The 18,736-nt window shown below is 40.6% G+C and overlaps 1 protein-coding gene across 1 annotated transcript; it reads left to right on the top strand.

Moving 5' to 3' along the window:
* Positions 1-97: 97 nt before the first annotated feature.
* LOC125226541 (importin-13) lies at positions 98-12,747 on the top strand. Its single transcript, XM_048130532.1, is given in 19 exon segments — positions 98-565; positions 895-1,062; positions 1,530-1,646; positions 1,857-1,969; positions 2,347-2,511; positions 3,074-3,257; positions 3,403-3,606; positions 4,745-4,921; positions 6,313-6,554; positions 7,868-7,997; positions 8,168-8,287; positions 8,435-8,498; positions 8,501-8,577; positions 8,726-8,872; positions 9,060-9,197; positions 9,602-9,809; positions 10,101-10,238; positions 11,165-11,345; positions 11,642-12,747. Coding segments are annotated over 19 exon segments (2,847 nt in total). The 5' UTR covers positions 98-412; the 3' UTR covers positions 11,763-12,747.
* Positions 12,748-18,736: the final 5,989 nt, after the last annotated feature.

Genomic DNA, 18,736 nt, shown 5'->3' with positions numbered 1-18,736 from the left:
TCGGGTGCGAACGGTGATAAATGTCAAGTGTCAGTTGCTCTCCTTTTCTCCCTCATTCATTCGTTTTTCCGTGGTTTTTCTATTTCCATCGTCTTCCTATCTCATTCTTTCGCTTTGATTCCCTTCACGTCCGTCAAGTCGATCTGTCACGGTCAAAAATTCTTGTACTTGCTCCGCTTGGATTGGACATTTTTGTCCAAAATCTGAGTTACAAATTTAGCTGAGCATCTGAAGGGAAACAGCTGTTTATTTATCACCGTTTCTGAAATATTATACTTTTAACATTTAAGTTGTTATTATAGTTTGCATAATGTGCATACCAATAACACTACTGCGTTAGCTATTGTTACAAAACACCACATTATAATGGTGTAAGTAAATAGAGATTGTAAATAAATAGATAGATTGCGAGATGGAGTACTCGCCAGAGAACTTGGAGTACGCGGTGTCGGTGTTTTACAATGGCGAGCAGGCCGACCGGACGAAGGCTCACGCCTGGCTGACCGCCGCTCAGCGCGTCCCAGAAGCCTGGAAATTCGTCTGGGAACTGCTACAACCCAACAAGGTAGCTTTCATTTCCTTCATTTAATGTTGTACTAAATTTTGCCTTAATATGACATCAGTGGTCAATCATTTTCGACATTTGAACAGGCTATTTTAATCCAAACCTTAATTAGAACTGGTGTCCAATGCTGTCCCTATAATTTGTAGTGTTTCAACATTTACTGATTTGATCTTTAATTTTTTTACTGAACAAGTATTGATTACCGTCATGTTTTTTTTAAATAGTTATGCTTAGACTCTTCTTTTCATGTTCTATATTTAGTTGATATATTTGTTTGTTTGATTGATTTTATTAATTACAGTAGTGTTTTATTAAAGTATAACTTTCAGGGGACGGAGATCCAGTTCTATGCGGCTACCACACTGCACACAAAAATACTACGCTGTTGGAATGAAGTGCCGCCAGAAAGCCATGATGAATTGAAAGAGAAACTACTGCAAGCCGTCTACACTTATAGCAAAGGGCCAAAAATAGTAACCAACAGATTATGTATAAGTGTAAGTTATTTGTTTCTTTATTTACTTTTACTTAATTACTTTTATATGATTTGATTAGTGTATTTTTTTGTATTTTTAATTTTTTTAATCAGTACTCTGAATTTCATAAAAAGTTTGATTATTATTTACTTGCCTTTAATCAAACCTTAGCATTAGTTAAATTTCATCTACTGTTTTTTTGAGGGTTCTGTACTAAAAAGGTACAAAGTAACCCTTTTTCTTTTAATCACTTTGACAAAGGCTAATACTGCCACCAAACAGAATTGACAATGATGAAAAGTGGATGTAGTAGTATCTGTAACAAGGTACAAAACATGGTCTAGTCTAGTAACAGTGGATTTTTATATTCTTTAATTAATCCACTTGAAACTAGACTTGTTACAATTAAGTTAATAGGCTATAACAATACTGTGTGTGTATTAAGTTTTTTTTTTTACTTATGTAATGAGGTTCCGCTTTTGTTACAGCTAGCAGCATTTATTCTTCAACAAGGGACAACTGACTTGGCAGCAATATTGCGACCACTCTCGGCCGCTGAAAACACATCATTATTATTAGAAGTGCTGACTGTTATACCAGAAGAGGTAAGAAGCAAAATGACTAGTAAAACTGAGTATCAGAATGATTAGTCTATAAGAGTAACAGATTCTTTATTTTTGGAGCTTTGGTATAAAATGCTACTGGGATAACTGCTGTGAAATATGAGGTCTTGTTGATTTATCTAGTAAATATTTTAGTTCTTTGAGACTTATGAATTCTATGATTCATGTTTATAAATAATATTTTTCTTTTAGTATAACAGCATGACAATGGGTACGGCGCTCCGGACAAAGAATAGAAACGCATTGACTCAGGCTTGTCCTGCTGTGCTAGATGACTTACTGCGGTACCTGCAGTCTGCATACAAGTGAGTGTTCAAATGTTTTATTTGCGCTCACAAACTGGGTTGTGTTCTGCCGATTGTGTCATTGTCTTCTATATTTACCTATATACATTCAAGTAGATTGACTGTATGTACCAACTATGCAATACTTTTCTTATTTTATTACACGAAAATTTCATTTAGTATTTGCAATACCCATTTTTCACACATTCACTACAACATCTCGCTAAGCGGAGTTTAGACTCTTTTTGCTACAATAACGTGTCAAGGGGTGCCGCCCTCGCGCTGGTAGTGAATGTATTTCTGATACTTGTCAGATCAGCAGGACACTGGAGCGATATCAGACTAACTCCTAGAAGTTATAATTTGTACTACAGTATAACAGAGCTTTTGTTTAACAGCCAATACTCAACCCCGCCGCCTGACTCTGAAGTTCAGCTCTGGCTCTCAGCGGCCACCTGCGCCGCAAGTTGGTTGGCTTTGAACGAGGACGGCGACAGCGGGCCGCTTCCCGATCGCCTGCCGCTGTGCGGCGCGCTGCTCGCCGCCGTGCGCGTGCTGTACACGTGAGTTGTGGCTGCTGACTGCTGTAACCTTGACCTTACTCTCCAGTTCATGTCCAGCTGTAAGCGAGCTGGTTGGCCTTGAACGAGGACGCGCCTGCCGCTGTGCGACGCTCACCGCCGTGCGCGTGCTGTACTCGTGAGTTGTGGCTGCTGACTGCTGTAACCTTGACCTTACTCTCCAGTTCATGTCCAGCTGTAAGCGAGCTGGTTGGCCTTGAACGAGGACGCGCCTGCCGCTGTGCGACGCTCACCGCCGTGCGCGTGCTGTACTCGTGAGTTGTGGCTGCTGACTGCTGTAACCTTGACCTTACTCTCGTTCAGCTCCAGCTGAACGTGAGTTGTTGCAGCTGACCTTGACCTTACTCTTCAGCTGTGGCTCTAAGCGAGCTAGCCGTCCTTGAAAGAAGACGGCAAGCTCACTGCCTAACCACCAAACTGACGACCGGTCTGGCGTAGTATCTAGTGAGTCTGCCTTGCTGATCTAGTTTTGATGCTCAGTTTATTTCACTCAAATGAACACTGGCTAGTTCTTCGATAATTATGTTTTTTTTTTCATTGCCAGATGGAATGAAGCCGTCAGCGACGTGGCCCTGGACGTGTGCGAGGCGTGTCTCAGCGCCGTGCGCGCCGCCGCCGGTCCTGACTCGGCGCGCCAGCCCGCCGCCGCGCTGCAACTCATAGAACAACTATCTGCCTTAGCTGCGCCAGTGTTCCAGCGGGACAACCGGCCAGACTCCATCAACGAGGTATACAGCTAGATGGAATAAAACCCCATTAGACAAAAGCATAAGAGGATTTTTATCGAATCATTGTCATCAATAAAAAAATTCCGCTCAGAACCAAAATGGCTACCAAGACACCGTTTATACCTATCGTATGTGATTGTTGCAGGAGCTGTTATCAGCACTGATCACCTGCCTAGTTGGCGTGGGCGAGACGCACGCGGGCGCCATCGTGCGTGCCGTGGAGGCGTCACCATCAGCCCCCGCGAGGCAGCTGCTCGAGCTGCTGCTGTGCGCGCAGGCCGCGCCCGGACACTACCCGCAGCACGAGGCGCGCTCCAACCTCGTGTTCGGCTTCTGGTACACGCTGCAGGTACACAGCGGTCACATGCCTCGTGGAGGCGTCACCATCAGCCCCCGCGAGGCAGCTGCTGGAGCTGCTGCTGTGCGCGCAGGCCGCGCCCGGACACTATCCGCAGCACGAGGCGCGCTCCAACCTCGTGTTCGGCTTCTGGTACACGCTGCAGGTACACAGCGGTCACATGCCTCGTGGAGGCGTCACCATCAGCCCTCGCGAGGCAGCTGCTCGATATCGCGCAAGCCGCGCCCGGACACTACCCGCAGCACGAGGCGCGCTCCAATACACGCTGCGCATTTATATTATCAAATATCAATCTGCAATCGCACTTCACACAAAACATTGTGCGGGATTCGGGTAATAAACGACGCTCGAAAAGGCCAGACGGACCGCCGCGCCACAGTATAATAAATAGTACTATCGTACAGTATGGCCACTCCCGCTCCCCGCTGAAAGTACCACCCACCCCCTCTCGATTACCTTACAGTTACCACCTGTCGAAAACGCGAATAGTCGACCTGTTATATTTTACCCATACAAGCATAGTACGCGTTCACCTACACGAGACTGTGTGCGGTGTAGGAACGCGCCTTTTTCATATATTTGATCGCCATGTGTCCGAGTTGTTTTTTTTTTTTTTTTTTTTTTTTTTTTTTTTTAGTTTATTTAGAACACAAACAGTCATAATAAACATCATACATATATGTAGTACATAATGTACCAGAAACTAAAGTAATACAAATAGACCTGGAGGTTCATAACATACATATGAGGTTAACCTAAACAGTAGTTAATAACAACATAGTAGTATAAATACGTAGTTTAGAAATAAGCGCAACACATAAATATGTATTACGATTCCAAAAGCATTGACAAATATAGGCTTCGAAAAATATTTTTTACTAGGTATAATACAGTTATTTAAAAAAGTTATTTAAAAAAGTTTACGTCTCAATTGCAATTTTAGACTAGATAACGAATTATTAAAGGGATCAATATCGAGTTGTGGCCGCACAACGGCTCATTTAACGGCTTATTTTTCTCCGTCTCATGTAAGATGGCCGTCAAATGGGAACAAACGGAAACACTGCCTATACATTTTACAGAACATTTTTATGTTTCCACGACCCATCACGTTATTTTTTCTCATCAGGACGAGATCCTCAACGTGATGGAGACGACTAGCCGAATAACCCCAGTATGGCGCGACGTGTTTTCGCGTCTCCTGACCATTCTAGTCGCCAAGAGCGAAGCACCACCCGACTCGGCATTGTCACGAGATGACCAAGAGTTACTCCGATGTTATAGACAAGATATAGCAGATACTGTGGTGAGTTAAGGGCGTTCCCTGCGCCAATGACCTTCGATTTGAATCCATTGATATTATACAAAATACACATACCTACGAATAATTTATTAATAAAAACATAATTGTACAGTGATTGCTCTTAAAGACTAAGAATTGTTATACTGAATTATGATAGTTTCTAAAGCCTATCATATTAACAGCATCGTCTTTAAACAAAATAGTATCTCATAATGATTTCACAGCTCATTGTTTCTCTGATATTTGGCACCAAAGTTGAACAATTTTAGGGTCAAAAACTGGGTTTTTGGTCATAACTTTTGTTTTAATGACTTTAAAATTAAAATCTGTCTTGAATTTTTAAAAAATCAAAGGGAAATCCAAACATATCTATTTCATGTATGTAAACATATCTATATCACTAAAATAAAATTTAGATAAAAGTGTTTTTTAGACCATGTTTAAAAAAAAAGTATTCTTAAATCCAAACATAATATCTATTTCATCATATGATCCACAAAGCAGAATATCTGGACCTAGTCTAGCCATAGTTATTTTTAAGAAATAAAGTTCAGGATCTGTGTATGGCGGCCATTTAGAGAATGTGGCATGGTGCTTCCTCTAACTCCGACTTTGATGTCGAATTTAACTATCATACACTGTTTATATCGATTTGGTTTAGGCACTGTTCAAACACCGTGAATGTCAATTAGACTTTGGCCTATGGCTAATTTTTTTATCTGTTTCTCTCATCCTGCTTGCATCAAAAATTTACGACAATCCGGAACGTTGCTCAAAATAGCGTTTTTTTTAATTATATAAATTCACCGCATTTATTCTGCAAGTACCCAATTGAAAAACCATGAAGAGGACTCTTAAAGAATATATTTTGGCAGCATATTAACCTTTGTTTGTTGAAATCGTGCAAACAGTCATTGAAATATTCTCAAATTAAGCCAGATAGGGGTTGTCCGAAATTTATTTGCTAGACCTTAATGAAAGTACCATAAAGTCTCTAAAATAAAATAAAAATTAGACCTTCTTATATCAAATAGTGCTTACCAATACCTTCAGATCATACTCTCGGAACATAATAATATAAAATTATGCACATGTCAACATTTAGACGAGGTTTGTTTTGTCCTTATACTTATCGATACAGTCCTTATATCACTAAAATCAAATTTAGATAAAAGTGTTTTTTTAGACCATGTTTAAAAAAAGTTTTGGCTCTTACGAATAGAGATAAAAGATTGAAGAACTGATGGCCGTTGGTCTTATAATTCTATCTGTAGTGTAAATTTAGGCGTTTCAAAACTATACCGTTGCCACTCTACTGTGTACACTTTTTTTCTGTCTGTGATTTTATCTGTATAGAGATATTTCAAGAATCCTGAAATGGTTATTTCTCCTAGATGTACTGCGTCGGCATTCTCGGAGACTGGTGCTGGACGACAGTGGAAGCGGCTTGGGACGCAGCTGACACCCCACTCAGAAAAGAGGCCGCTCTTCACGTGTTCCTTGCCCTGGCCGACAGTGCCCCGCACCGGCGGGCGCCCGACCCCATACACAACATGTTGGGACATGCTGTGGAGGCAGCTAGGACTGAACGCGGCAGGATGCTAGAAACCGCACTGGACTGCCTGGGTGAGTGGTAAACTGACACGCAAACATAAAGAGTTAGAATAGAGACCGCTCTTCACGTGTTCTTTGCCCTGGCCGACAGTGCCCCGCACCGGCGGGCGCCCAGATCCATACACAACATGTTAAAGTACCGAGGAATGAACGTTGCAGGTTGTTGGATACTGCGTTAGATTGCTTCGGTGAGTTTTGCAAGACGGAACAGAGTTAAAAAAAAGGCCGCACCGGCGGGCGCCCGATCCCATACATAACATGCTAGGATATGCTGTGGATTAGTGACAACGCTCACGCTGGACTGCTACGGGCGAGTGCAACAAGACTAAATAGACATATACAACGTAAAAAAGGCTTCCCCTTTGGTTCTAGTATAAATCAATATAGCTGTCAAAATCGTCATTTGTCATTTTTTTTTTTTTTTTCATTTATTTAGGAAACAAACAGTCACATACAAAAGTGTTTAAGTTCTTAGATTACAGAAAGACCTATAGTTCCATTTACTATAAAATACAAGTAATAATATAACAAGTGTCGAAACAGGGCTTGTGCGGCATTGCCCGCAAATAACATAATGAACAGGGTGATATAATTCTAATACACAGTTAAGGAAGTAATCTACATCTATGGGTATGAATTGTGCAATGTTATAAAACATGAATTATTAAGTAACTTGCTTTTCGTTATTATTCACTATGGGAAAAAATTTGGTTCAACAGTCTACTACTATATGTACTAAATGACAGTGAGAATATATCAAGATTTTCAAAGTTAACATTATAATCATAACAGGCTCTTCTAAAGAAAGTATTTTTGGCGAAATTTGAGCTACTGAAGTTAATATGGAATGTTTGGGGGTGGCGAGGCGGGATGCACCTGGGCAGTTTGAAAATGACTTTTTCGACGAGAGTGGAGGAGTCAATGAGGCCATTTAATAATTTATATAGGAACATTTGGTCGATATATAGGCGACGTTTTTCTAAGGGGGCTAGTCCGCGGCGGTCTACGCTGTTCTCTGAGATATTTAAATTGAAACGGAACTTGAGTGACTTTAATAACTTGTTTTGTATTCTTTCGATTCTTTTCTTGTGAACAGTGTATTGAGGGGTCCAGACGATGCAACCGAACTCTAAAATACTACGAACATAAGAGGAGTATAATACTTTTAAGGTGTTTGGATTTTTAAAAGGTTTAGATAATCTAAGTATCATACCCAATTTTTTGAATGCCTTTGCTGTAATATGGTCTATGTGTGAATTAAAATTCAGTTTGGGATCCAAAATTATGCCGAGATCACGAACCACCGTTACTCTATTCCGTTATTATTATTTATAGTCTTTCCAGAAAAATTATAGTTATAGAGAAAGGGATTGCGTCGGCGGCGGCGCTGGCGCTGCGCAAGCTGTGCGCCGACTGCACCGCGCCCGCCGCCGCGCTCGCCATGGACATCGTCACCGCGGCGCAGGTAACATACTGTAGGCTGTAGAGAGTGTAGAGGCGCCGCGCTACAAGCGTGCGTGTCGGCGGCGGCGCTGGCGCTGCGCAAGCTGTGCGCCGACTGCACCGCGCCCGCCGCCGCGCTCGCCATGGACATCGTCACCGCGGCGCAGGTAACATACTGTAGGCTGTAGAGAGTGTAGAGGCGCCGCGCTACAAGCGTGCGTGTCGGCGGCGGCGCTGGCGCTGCGCAAGCTGTGCGCCGACTGCACCGCGCCCGCCGCCGCGCTCGCCATGGACATCGTCACCGCGGCGCAGGTAACATACTGTAGGCTGTAGAGAGTGTAGAGGCGCCGCGCTACAAGCGTGCGTGTCGGCGGCGGCGCTGGCGCTGCGCAAGCTGTGCGCCGGCTATAAAGGCCTTACCAATCCTACTTCCTCACTTTATATGTATTGTATATTTAGAGCGAGCAAGCACGATCTGAAGCGTGGGTGCGACGACAACTGCTCAGCGCAGCGGGCTCGGCGCTGGCGCCGCAGACCCCGAAGTGGCAACGCCGCTGCTGCATGAGCTCGCAACGTCGCTCGCCGCGGATTTACGACGGCAGGTAATGTCTGCTAAATTGTTATGTAAAATTAAACAAAGTAAATAAACTTAAACTACTAAGACAAGCTTTTATAAATATTTCTAAATCGATTTTGAATTTTGATTGTGCAGCAGTCAAACCACTGTTTTAAATATTGTTTTGCATTTAGGCGGAAGATCCAGCAAGAGCTTCGGGGGCCGCAGAGTGTGCGGCAGCCCTAATGGCAGCGTTACCAGCACAACCCGTACTATGTCTGTCGCTATGCCAGACCCTCCTGCCCAATCTTACTGCCTTCGCGTGTCCACCGCTTGTAGAGGTGAGCGTACCACTGTGAATATTGTTGACTGCCTTTCATATAGAAAGAACACTGTTCTCAGCCATAAGGTTGGCTAAAACCACCTAACCTTTCAAATTTTGTACATCCTAGAGAATTAAGGACTATTGTACTAATTTGAATGATCGTCTTTTGGTCAGAACTAACGAAGTGCTTGTGTTTTTGACAGCCAATGTTCCACGTCCTCAAGCAAACGGTGTCATCTCTAATGGACGAATGCCGGCCGCTAGTAGACGCCATTGGTCAGCTCACCGCCGCCGGGTTCCGTGCTCAACCCACTGCCGCGGGGCTCGACGTCGTCAAACTGGTGAGACCTCTACACATGACATGAGACACGGTCAGGAATAATGTTATCCTCAAACAAACGGTGTCGTCTCTAATGGACGGCCGCTGCTGGATGTCGTGAATTGTTCACGATCGCCGGCTTATGTACTCAAAATATAACCTTGGTGTTTGAGTTGATATAAAATGCGTGTTTATTGAAAAAAAAACTGTTAATCTGCATTCCAGTTGTTTAATTGCTCCTCCAAATTCTCGCATCACATGGCGACCCTGCCGGGATGTAGGTTTATATCCAATATATGAGTAACAACTCACGATGGCGCACATTCTTGTTAAACCTACCCCTATAGGTTATGCTAGATTTTATTAGTCTCAACCTCGCTTAAAATTTAAGAATTGTGTCCCCGACATCAACATTTTTTTGTGCAGTTGGTGATAGTCTTCGGCAACGAGTACCCATCAATGCCAGCGCTATTCCACTCAAGTATAGCGCTAAGCGCACACCGCGTGGCGTCGGAGCCGGCCGGCGCGCCCGACCTCACCGAGGCGTTATTCGCCGTGCTGCGTCAAGTCACCAAGAAGAAGCCCGCTTATATCGACTGGATCGACGATCTACTGTCTGAACTAGTCGAGCTAGGTGCGTATTTAGCGTTCGACAATCAGTAGGTTCTCTATTTCGAGTTTAGCGCTGAACGCGCACGAAGTGACGAGGAGCGCTCGATGTCACCGAGGCACTGTTCGCTGTACTACGACAAGTCACTAAGAAGCCCGCTTATATCGATTGGATCGACGATCCGCTATCAGAGCTCGTGGAACTAAGTGCGTATCTATTCGGGAAGTCTTTCTACTGGATATTTCATACTTGATTTTTTACAGCTAGTTTAATTTTAGTCATCATAGACACTGCTGAATCTCTGTTTATTCCCAGGTAGCGAATGCGTGCGTATGTGGGAGGCCGGCGCTGCTCGCTCGGCGTGCCTGTGGCTGGGCTCGCTGGCCGCCGTGCGCCCGCAGGCGCTGCAGCCGCACGCTCCGCTGCTCACGGCCGCGGCGCTGCGGTGTATAGGTATACTACAACCACAGATGTCATATATACCATAGATCAAGCAAACGTAATATTTAGCGTGTCAAATGAACTCAGTAAAATACACTGAGTTGTCCGTCTTTAATTGCAGCTTTCGAGCGTCAATTTTTGTAAGTTGAAGTCAACAAAAACATTAAAAATGCCTCGTTACGTGATATTTAATTGCAACAACACAAAAATTATGAAAACTCTAGGGCCTGAGATATATTTAAAATCATAGGCAAGTAACAACTTCAGTACAAAATCTGACACGCTCGGCCGCCATATAAATAAATAGACGAACTTGTTTCGTCTATCTAAATCTAGTTCTGTGACTACAACCCAAATTACGTTGATTTTATTTCTTTAGTCCTTTCGTGGCGAAAGTTGATGACGTATCTAATCGTTGATGATGTAGTATTTGCCTTTTACACTATTCACAACAATAATTCTAAATAAATTAATGTTCTAAATAAAATAAAAATACCGGCTAATCCTTGCTTCGTCATACGTTACACGCAACTCCATCTGACATGTGTCTGAGCGTTCGCGCGCACCTAGAGCTCGTGTGCGTGCGTAGGAAACGAAACGACAGATAAACGCTTCTCTTTCGCACGTATTCTACAGAGAAGTTCTTGATAAGTTTTCTCTGTTACAGAGAATAACTCTGTTTTTTTTTTATACCACGTCGGTGGCTCTGTTAAGGAATCTCTTGGTGCTGCGATGCTAAATCCATTCTCACTGATAATATTATACTTTGGAAAAGTGAAAACGTTCTTGCATGAACTAAAAATGAATATAATTATATTTCTTTAACATTTTGTCACATCGGGTAAAGGCACCCGATCTGACAAAATGTTCAAATGTTCAGTTTTGCGGCGTTTACACAAAAAAATGATTCCATAGCATTAACTAGCTTACGTTGACAGGTGGCGCCACACCCCGCAACCAGATCGAGCCTCTCGCTGAACTGCTGCTAGCGTTAAATCGAGCAGCTTTCGACGGCGGAGACCTGTCCGCGTGGCTGCGGCAGGCTCTCGCTGTCAACGGCTTCCCGACACAGCACGCTACAGAACCCAGCAAGAAGAAATTCATAGCTGCCGTCATCAAGTATCTACATCTCTTTATATTTTTTATAAAGCCTGTACGTGTACATCAGTGCTGTTAGCTAGCTCAACGGTGATTTGTCTGGGTGGTAGAGACAGGCCCTTGCTCTCAACTGCTTTCTAACCCAGCAAGAATTTCATAGCTGCCGTCATCAAGTATGTACAGTCATACTGTGTATTTACTCCCCGATAAGTGTTACCAGAATGCGAAATTCGCAACCACGCTCTTCCTACTTACTTTTAAGTACTTAGATACTGTCCTGTCAATCAAAAGTTTACACTATTGCCTTTTTGTTACAGAGAAAAAAGCAGTAAACGCCGCCTACTAGAGTCCGTGCAAGAATTCTCTCTCGTGTGCCGTGGGCTTGTCGGCACGGAGTACGCACGACAGTCGCTCGCCGCTAAGCAGCTCGTGTCCTGAGCTGAACTGTGTCCGTTCTAATGTTTTACCTAGTCTATCCTTGGGCTAACACTCCACGGTAGCATTGATGAGCATCGAGTGAACATAAAGTAAACTTAACAATGACGGCACGCCGTACATAGAATGCGAAGCACGAAGAATTTCGATCATATGTAAATCGCACAACTGTCCTGCTACAGTGTCATTGATCATTGGGACATGAAGAGGCGGGTAAAGGTATGTACAGGTAATATCATGGAACTTGGCACGAATAGAATAAACGAAACTGATTATATGAGTGACACCTGTATCTATTGTACAGTTGTAACTGTCAAGAGCCACTATTTTATTTATTGGTTAATTTGTTACACACAGATATTTTCACTCGCTCATTCATTTAATTCGTGCCTCTTGTGAATTGACCTGTACGAAATTCTTTATGCTTAACGTCAATCTGTAAGATAAGGTGCTCAATTATCTCAAGTTGTAATAATTTGTGGTGTACGACTACTGGTAACTTACCGACACATAAGCTTGAAAATAATGGAAGTAGCTCTTTCAAGAAACGTTAAAAACTGAGTATTGGCATAAAATTAACTAACAAATCAACCTTATTTGGTTGCTACTACCTCTTTTGTAGTAAGATTCATCATCGCTCAGTTTTGTGGTTGGTTGTCATCTGAAGTTATGACCTTGAATAACGTTACACATCTATAGCCTGAATCAGGGTGATTATAATTGCCCGAGGATACAGTAATAGGTGCGTTTGCCATTCAATGCTGATGTTTCCTAGCTTGATTTTTGTCTAGATCTGTTATTATTAATAGCATGAGCTACGTTTTCGCACGCGACCCTGATGTGTGTAGTACATAAAGGTAAAACATACATACATTGGTATTCAATATAAAACGACATTTATCTTGATGATAAATATGTTAAGAGAAATAAGGTTTTTTAGTTCCTCCATTACGGTTCTATAGAACAAAAATGTAAAAAAATAGGTAGTACCTACCAGTAGCGGCTCGCCCTAAAGTGCGCTTGTGCGGTGCACTCCCAGAAATTATCACAAGTAAATTATAGTAATACATCTGTTATGATACCTCTAATTAATGTATTATTATTTAAAAAAAGTATCGCAAAAAAGTTAAGCTCAATTAAACAATTACTTGTATTTCTTAACAGTTCATTAATCTGACTATTACTCCGCCAACTCCCTTCCTACAATTTCATACGCACCGCGCTCAACGGAGCGCTTTCGATTGCGCTCCTATGGAAAAAGATTCAGTGCATTCATCGATAGAAAATTCAGTGAGAGTGAAAGAGAAGCTTAGACACAGCTCCGCGCGTGAGACAGACGATTATCTATGAAATATTAGGTAAATCGGGAGCGCCGCACCGACCACAGAACTATATCAAAATAGAAGGAAGAAGTATCCTATTTAGTACTTCGCGTGGCAAAAAGAAGACTCAACGACCTCTTTCCTCGCCGCAAACGACAGTCTGCGTTGTTGCTCTTTTGTTCATTGCAGCTTTAATTTGACGACCTCGACTTGGCGTGCAATCAAAACGAGCGATATCTATATAAACATGAAATAAGTGTCTTAGCAATGCGTGTAATAAAAATAATTTAATTTGTTCTTAGATTACGAGCGATGTAAAAATTAGCTATTCAAACTGTCGAGTCAACTCATATTCGTGACGTCAAGTGTCCATGCAAAATGTTACACGGTTGGTCTTGTCAACCGCCGAGCTTGTTCCTTCTATCTCGGTATAGGTCTATGCGTTTGTCCTTGATTACCATCTTGTTGCAGCGCGCAGGCGCGATGCGCTTCGCGGTCATCCGCGTACTTATTTCGCGCGCTATTTTGTAAACAAGTTGTACGGCACCCGCAGGAAATACGATTTAGACTTAATTTGAAACCGCATAATGAAATTGTTTTAATTGTAAGTGTAAATAATTTCAGTGTGTGAGAATGGATGGATGCAACGTGACATAAAAGTGTGTGAAAAAACTTTAGCAACCCGATTAGAATTAAAAGTCCAGTGGTTATGTGAATGTGACAAAAGTGAAAACTGTTTGGTTTTCCATTTCTTTTATTTGGAACTGGCGCGGACGACGGAGGTGGTGAGTGTGCATGGACCGAAACCCGTCTCAATAATCGGTCGTCAGGAAATATGCAAGGCCTTAGATTCAGCATATCGAAAATCCACACAGGAGTACCGTCCTACCGTCATACTAGGTACATACATGTAGGATCTTGGTGCTCACAATGAGAGTTTGAGTGAACACCCACATATTATAGCCACGAGCCGCCTCTGGTACCTACTGAAATACGCCGTATATACTGTGCTTCCTTAAGTTTTAATAAAAAAATAATTTTCAGTCAGAACCACAATCAAGCAATCATGTAACCGATTTTACCTATAAATAGAAATGATACTTTGATAAGTACGGATATGTAATAAAATATAATAATGAATTTTGATGATTGGGAATGTGATATACACTGAGATAGACTTTACTTTTATATAAATTATATTTGTGATAACTAATGATCTTAGGCACCTAATGGTACCTAACAATGTTGTTTTATCATAAAGAAAAAATGGTCTTTACGCGTAATACGATTAATAACAGTGTAAATAGAAATGTTTGGGTAATTTTGCCAAAAAGTAAGTATATTACTTGTTCCAAGAATCAAACTACCATAGAAATTAAATTATTCATCTTAATTAAAAATAGAGGTAAAACATGTTCAATGTCAACGTTTCATGACACGGCCTGCCTGTTCCACCTTCGAAATTTGTAAAAATATAAAGGGGCAAGAAACCTAGAAAAATATACAGGGTGCTCAATTGAGATAGGTAGTTTGTCTATTATCTGTTTCAATACGAATTACAATTTTTTCCACTAATACATAAATAATTGAAAATTGTTAAAACAACGACCTTTCTATCTTCACCAAAATATTCAAATGTATGTGTGTATCTCAAGTATTTTGTTCACCTACAATTCATTGTAGTACTTTTGAAATGTAACTTGTCAATCTCAATGTGTTACGAAGACAAAAATGATCTCTTTGTATAGAAATCCCCCATGTGTATATTGTGTATACAGACAAGTATACATGGTGTCTATTTTAACTGTAAATAAACGTTAAAGATTGTTAAAGTAGCATATTCTTAAAAATAAAACATTGACTTTGAGACATGTTTGTTTTATTTTATCCATTTGATGTACATATGTATTTACATAGTTTTATGATTAATGCTCAATTAATTAGTCTTAAAATGGATGCATTAAGGCATTTAACAAAACAAAGATTCATTTGCAACTCTACTTTCAGTAATAATTATTTGCTTAAAGTAAAAAAAACTACCATAAAATCACGTGTATATACTATACCGATGCCTTGTGTGGCCAAATCGGGAAAACTTAGAAAATAAAGACGACTATACTGTGCATTTTCAATTTAAGTTCTGTTGTCACAAATCACGCGATTTTATCAGTACGTTTACGTACCTTACAAGTTTTCTTTCACTAACAAGAGACTAGACTAGGCATAGTAGTATGAATAAGGACATAGCATTACAATTTATAATCTTTAGAAAAATTAAGGATAAATATTTTAATTAACATGCGCCACGAGCCGTGACGAGTGGCGCATGTTGAAGGAGGCCTACACCCGAAGGGTAGAATCAGGCTAAAGAGAGAGAGAGATCTTAATTAAATTTTACTGGCCTGTCCTGATTTGCAAGGCAAAAAATATCTTTAACCCTTCGAGTCCCAGCGACATCATATTATGATGTCAGTAAAATATAAAGTAAATGGGATTCGAAGGGTTATTCAACTACCCAGAAAGAAGAGATTACATCTTTATTTACACTTATGGTTAACAGATTAATTTCTAATCTGTTAAAAAAATTACCCTGTATGTAAAAATTTTAACCCTTAGATAATATCGAAATGGCACGACTAAATATCAGATTGACGTTAATACGAGACTTTGTCATGTGTCAAGTTTAAAATTGACATGAATTTCAAATCTTAAGTCATTTTGCAAGTGAAACATCCGATACCATGCATCTAAGGATTAAATTACGACAAATAACGGTGAATAACTGTATACCCATTCCCTTTTTCCAAATGGGAATACACCCAAAAGACCTAAACTTATCGGCATATATTATCCGACTGGCCGCAATGCATCCAAACAAATTTGGACCGACTACTATGTAGTACTACGTACAGTAGGCGCACTGTCTAACAAAACCCCAGCTTAGGCATACTGAACGTGCCTAAACGTTCTTTATTTTTTGTAAATTCACGGGACGGACCCGTGAATACACCCAAATGACTAAAACTCCCGGTTCCGGGAATACACCTAAATGACTTAACTCCTGGCCCCGAGAATACACTATGACTAAAACTTATCGGCATATTATCCGACTGGCCATTCAGTGACGAGTTGCTACAATAAAACAAAAAAAAAAAAATTGGACCTTCAACCACAGAATTAAGTACAAACGTACAATAGGCGCACTGTCTAACAACACCCCTGCCGGGCTAGATGAAATGACAATCGTTGACGCTAGGCGCCGATCGAAACGCAGGCGACGTACAGTCACCGTCACATATATCGGAGCGGTCAAGTTCAATAGTACCAAAGACATAATATATGTAACTCCGTATAGACAGATAAAGTAAAAAAAACCGGTCAAGAGCGAGTCGGACTCGCCCACCGAGGGTTCCGTACAAACTTTCAAACTCCCCAGTTAAAATAATCTCATGTTTTCACATAACTCTAACGACTTGACTAGAAGACAAAAGTATAGGTACTAATGAGCATTATTGTGTATAGCGCCATCTCTCGGTGAATTCGCTAACTAATTTGCGCGACCATAGTATGTTGGTTTTCAGGGATTATTCTTTATAATGTTAACCGATTTAAACAATTTTTACTTTATTGGAAAGAAGATGATTTACGTAACATCTAGTATTAATTTGAAGTACTATATACATCCGCAAAGGTGGGTAAATTAAAAGTAAAAATCTTAAGTAAAATCTTCGTAAGTTTTTTGTGAATAAAAAAAAAAGTTTTCGAGATACAAACACGATTATATTTTTCCTGTAATATTTAGCATAAAACCAATGTTTCCTAAAATTTTCATAATTTTTCGTTGGTAAACTTCGGAGATAAGGGGGGGGGGACGGTATTTTTTTTTTACATTTTCCTTCAAAATTCTTTTTTTTTCCACAACAAAAAAATTATAAAAAATAGTTTATTTATGTTAAATTTGAGCTCTTTCTAACGATACCCCACTTGACCTAGTAACTTGAAATTTACAGTTTGCCCCCCTTTCATTTTGGCCATTTTCTACAATTAAAATTAATAAATTTAAAAAAATTATACCTTATATTCGTAGAAGTTCACAATGTTCACAACTATTACAAATTTCAAGTTGATAGCATTAGTAGTTCTCGAGATATTTAGGAATGTGACAGACGGACAGAGTCGCACCATAAGGGTTCCTGATGTACCTTTTTGGTACGGAACCCTAAAAACGTACCTCAGAACCATACAAAAAAGGTACGGTGGCCTATATAGCGTTACACCTTTGGAGGACGTTCGGCTAGATGGCGCTAATATTAATATTTGACATTTTTCCCCTCACTACCTCGGAAACACGTGTTTTGTCCTTTAATGCCAGCGGGTAAAAACGCATTTTATCCACTAGTGGGTAAAGTAATTTGACCTTGAATAAAGTCAAATTAACTGCTTTAAAATTAATAAAAGCAGGTGAATCTAGTAATAAAGATGAATAACTATTAACACACATCACGCTAAGAATAATAGTCCGTTGCTTCTGGAAAGTTATGTATGAAAATGTTGGCATAATTAATGGAAGATTTTTTTTGATTGGGATATGTACATTACAGGCCGAAGTTATTTTTCATCAACCCTCCCCATCCCTCCCCCCTCTGCGTCACCCCTCTTCCCCCCCTTAAATAGCCGAAAATGCGGTTTTTCGCGATTTCTGACAAAACCGTTGTAGATACAGAAAAAGCGTGTAGGAAAAAAGTAATCCTTGATAAATTTACTACAAATCGTTCATTGACACTTTGGTTCTAGCACTTATAGGTTTCGCGTGATCCATCACGAAAGTTGGTCCTTTACTGCAATTTTCTTTAGTGAATGTTAAGTTTTCTCCCAAATTGCTTACGAAATCTGTTTGATATTACTAAAATATTATAAACTGAAAATGAATTTCAGGGGGAAAAATCACTACCATGGGTGGGACTTGAACTCACGGCTACTGGATTGATACTCCAGGGCTCTACCAACAGCTACCAAAAGCTCATCCCCAGTCATAGATACACTATATAGATCAATGGTACTCCTAGCGACTACTACCGTGAAAATATTACGTCTTAAATAGTTACTGGAATTCCAAGACATATTGGAAATTCCACCCATGGTAGTGATTTTTCCCCCTTAATTTTATTTTAGTCATGAGTTACAATATTTTAGTTATATCAAACAAATTTCGACTATTTCGTATGCATTTTGGGCGAAAACTTAACATTCACTAAAGAAGATTGCAGCAAAGGACCAACTTTCGTGACGGATCACGCGTAAACTATAAGTGCTAGAACCAAAGTGTTAATGAATGATTTGTAGTAAATTTATTAAGGATTACTTCGTTCCTACGCGCTTTTTCTGTATCTTCAACAGTTTTGTCAGAAATCGAGAAAAACCGCATTTTCGGCACTTTAAGGGAGGGTAGAGGGGTGACGCAGAGGAGGGAGGAGTGGGGAGGGTTGATGAAAAATAACTTCGGTCTATAACGTACATATTTCAATTTAAAAAAACCTTCCATTAATTATGCCGTAATTTTAGCTAATTTCCCCCTGCTATAAGGGCCAAATTGTCAAAACTGAGGTCCAAAAGTTTTAAGCCTGTGTCGAGAGATGGCAGTATAATGCACTGTGT

Source organism: Leguminivora glycinivorella, chromosome 5 (assembly GCF_023078275.1).
Source record: "Leguminivora glycinivorella isolate SPB_JAAS2020 chromosome 5, LegGlyc_1.1, whole genome shotgun sequence".
In the NCBI taxonomy this organism is placed as follows: Eukaryota; Metazoa; Arthropoda; class Insecta; order Lepidoptera; family Tortricidae; genus Leguminivora; species Leguminivora glycinivorella.
The sequence above is the reverse complement of the archived record's forward strand: the minus strand, read 5'-3'. Positions and strand labels throughout refer to the sequence as shown.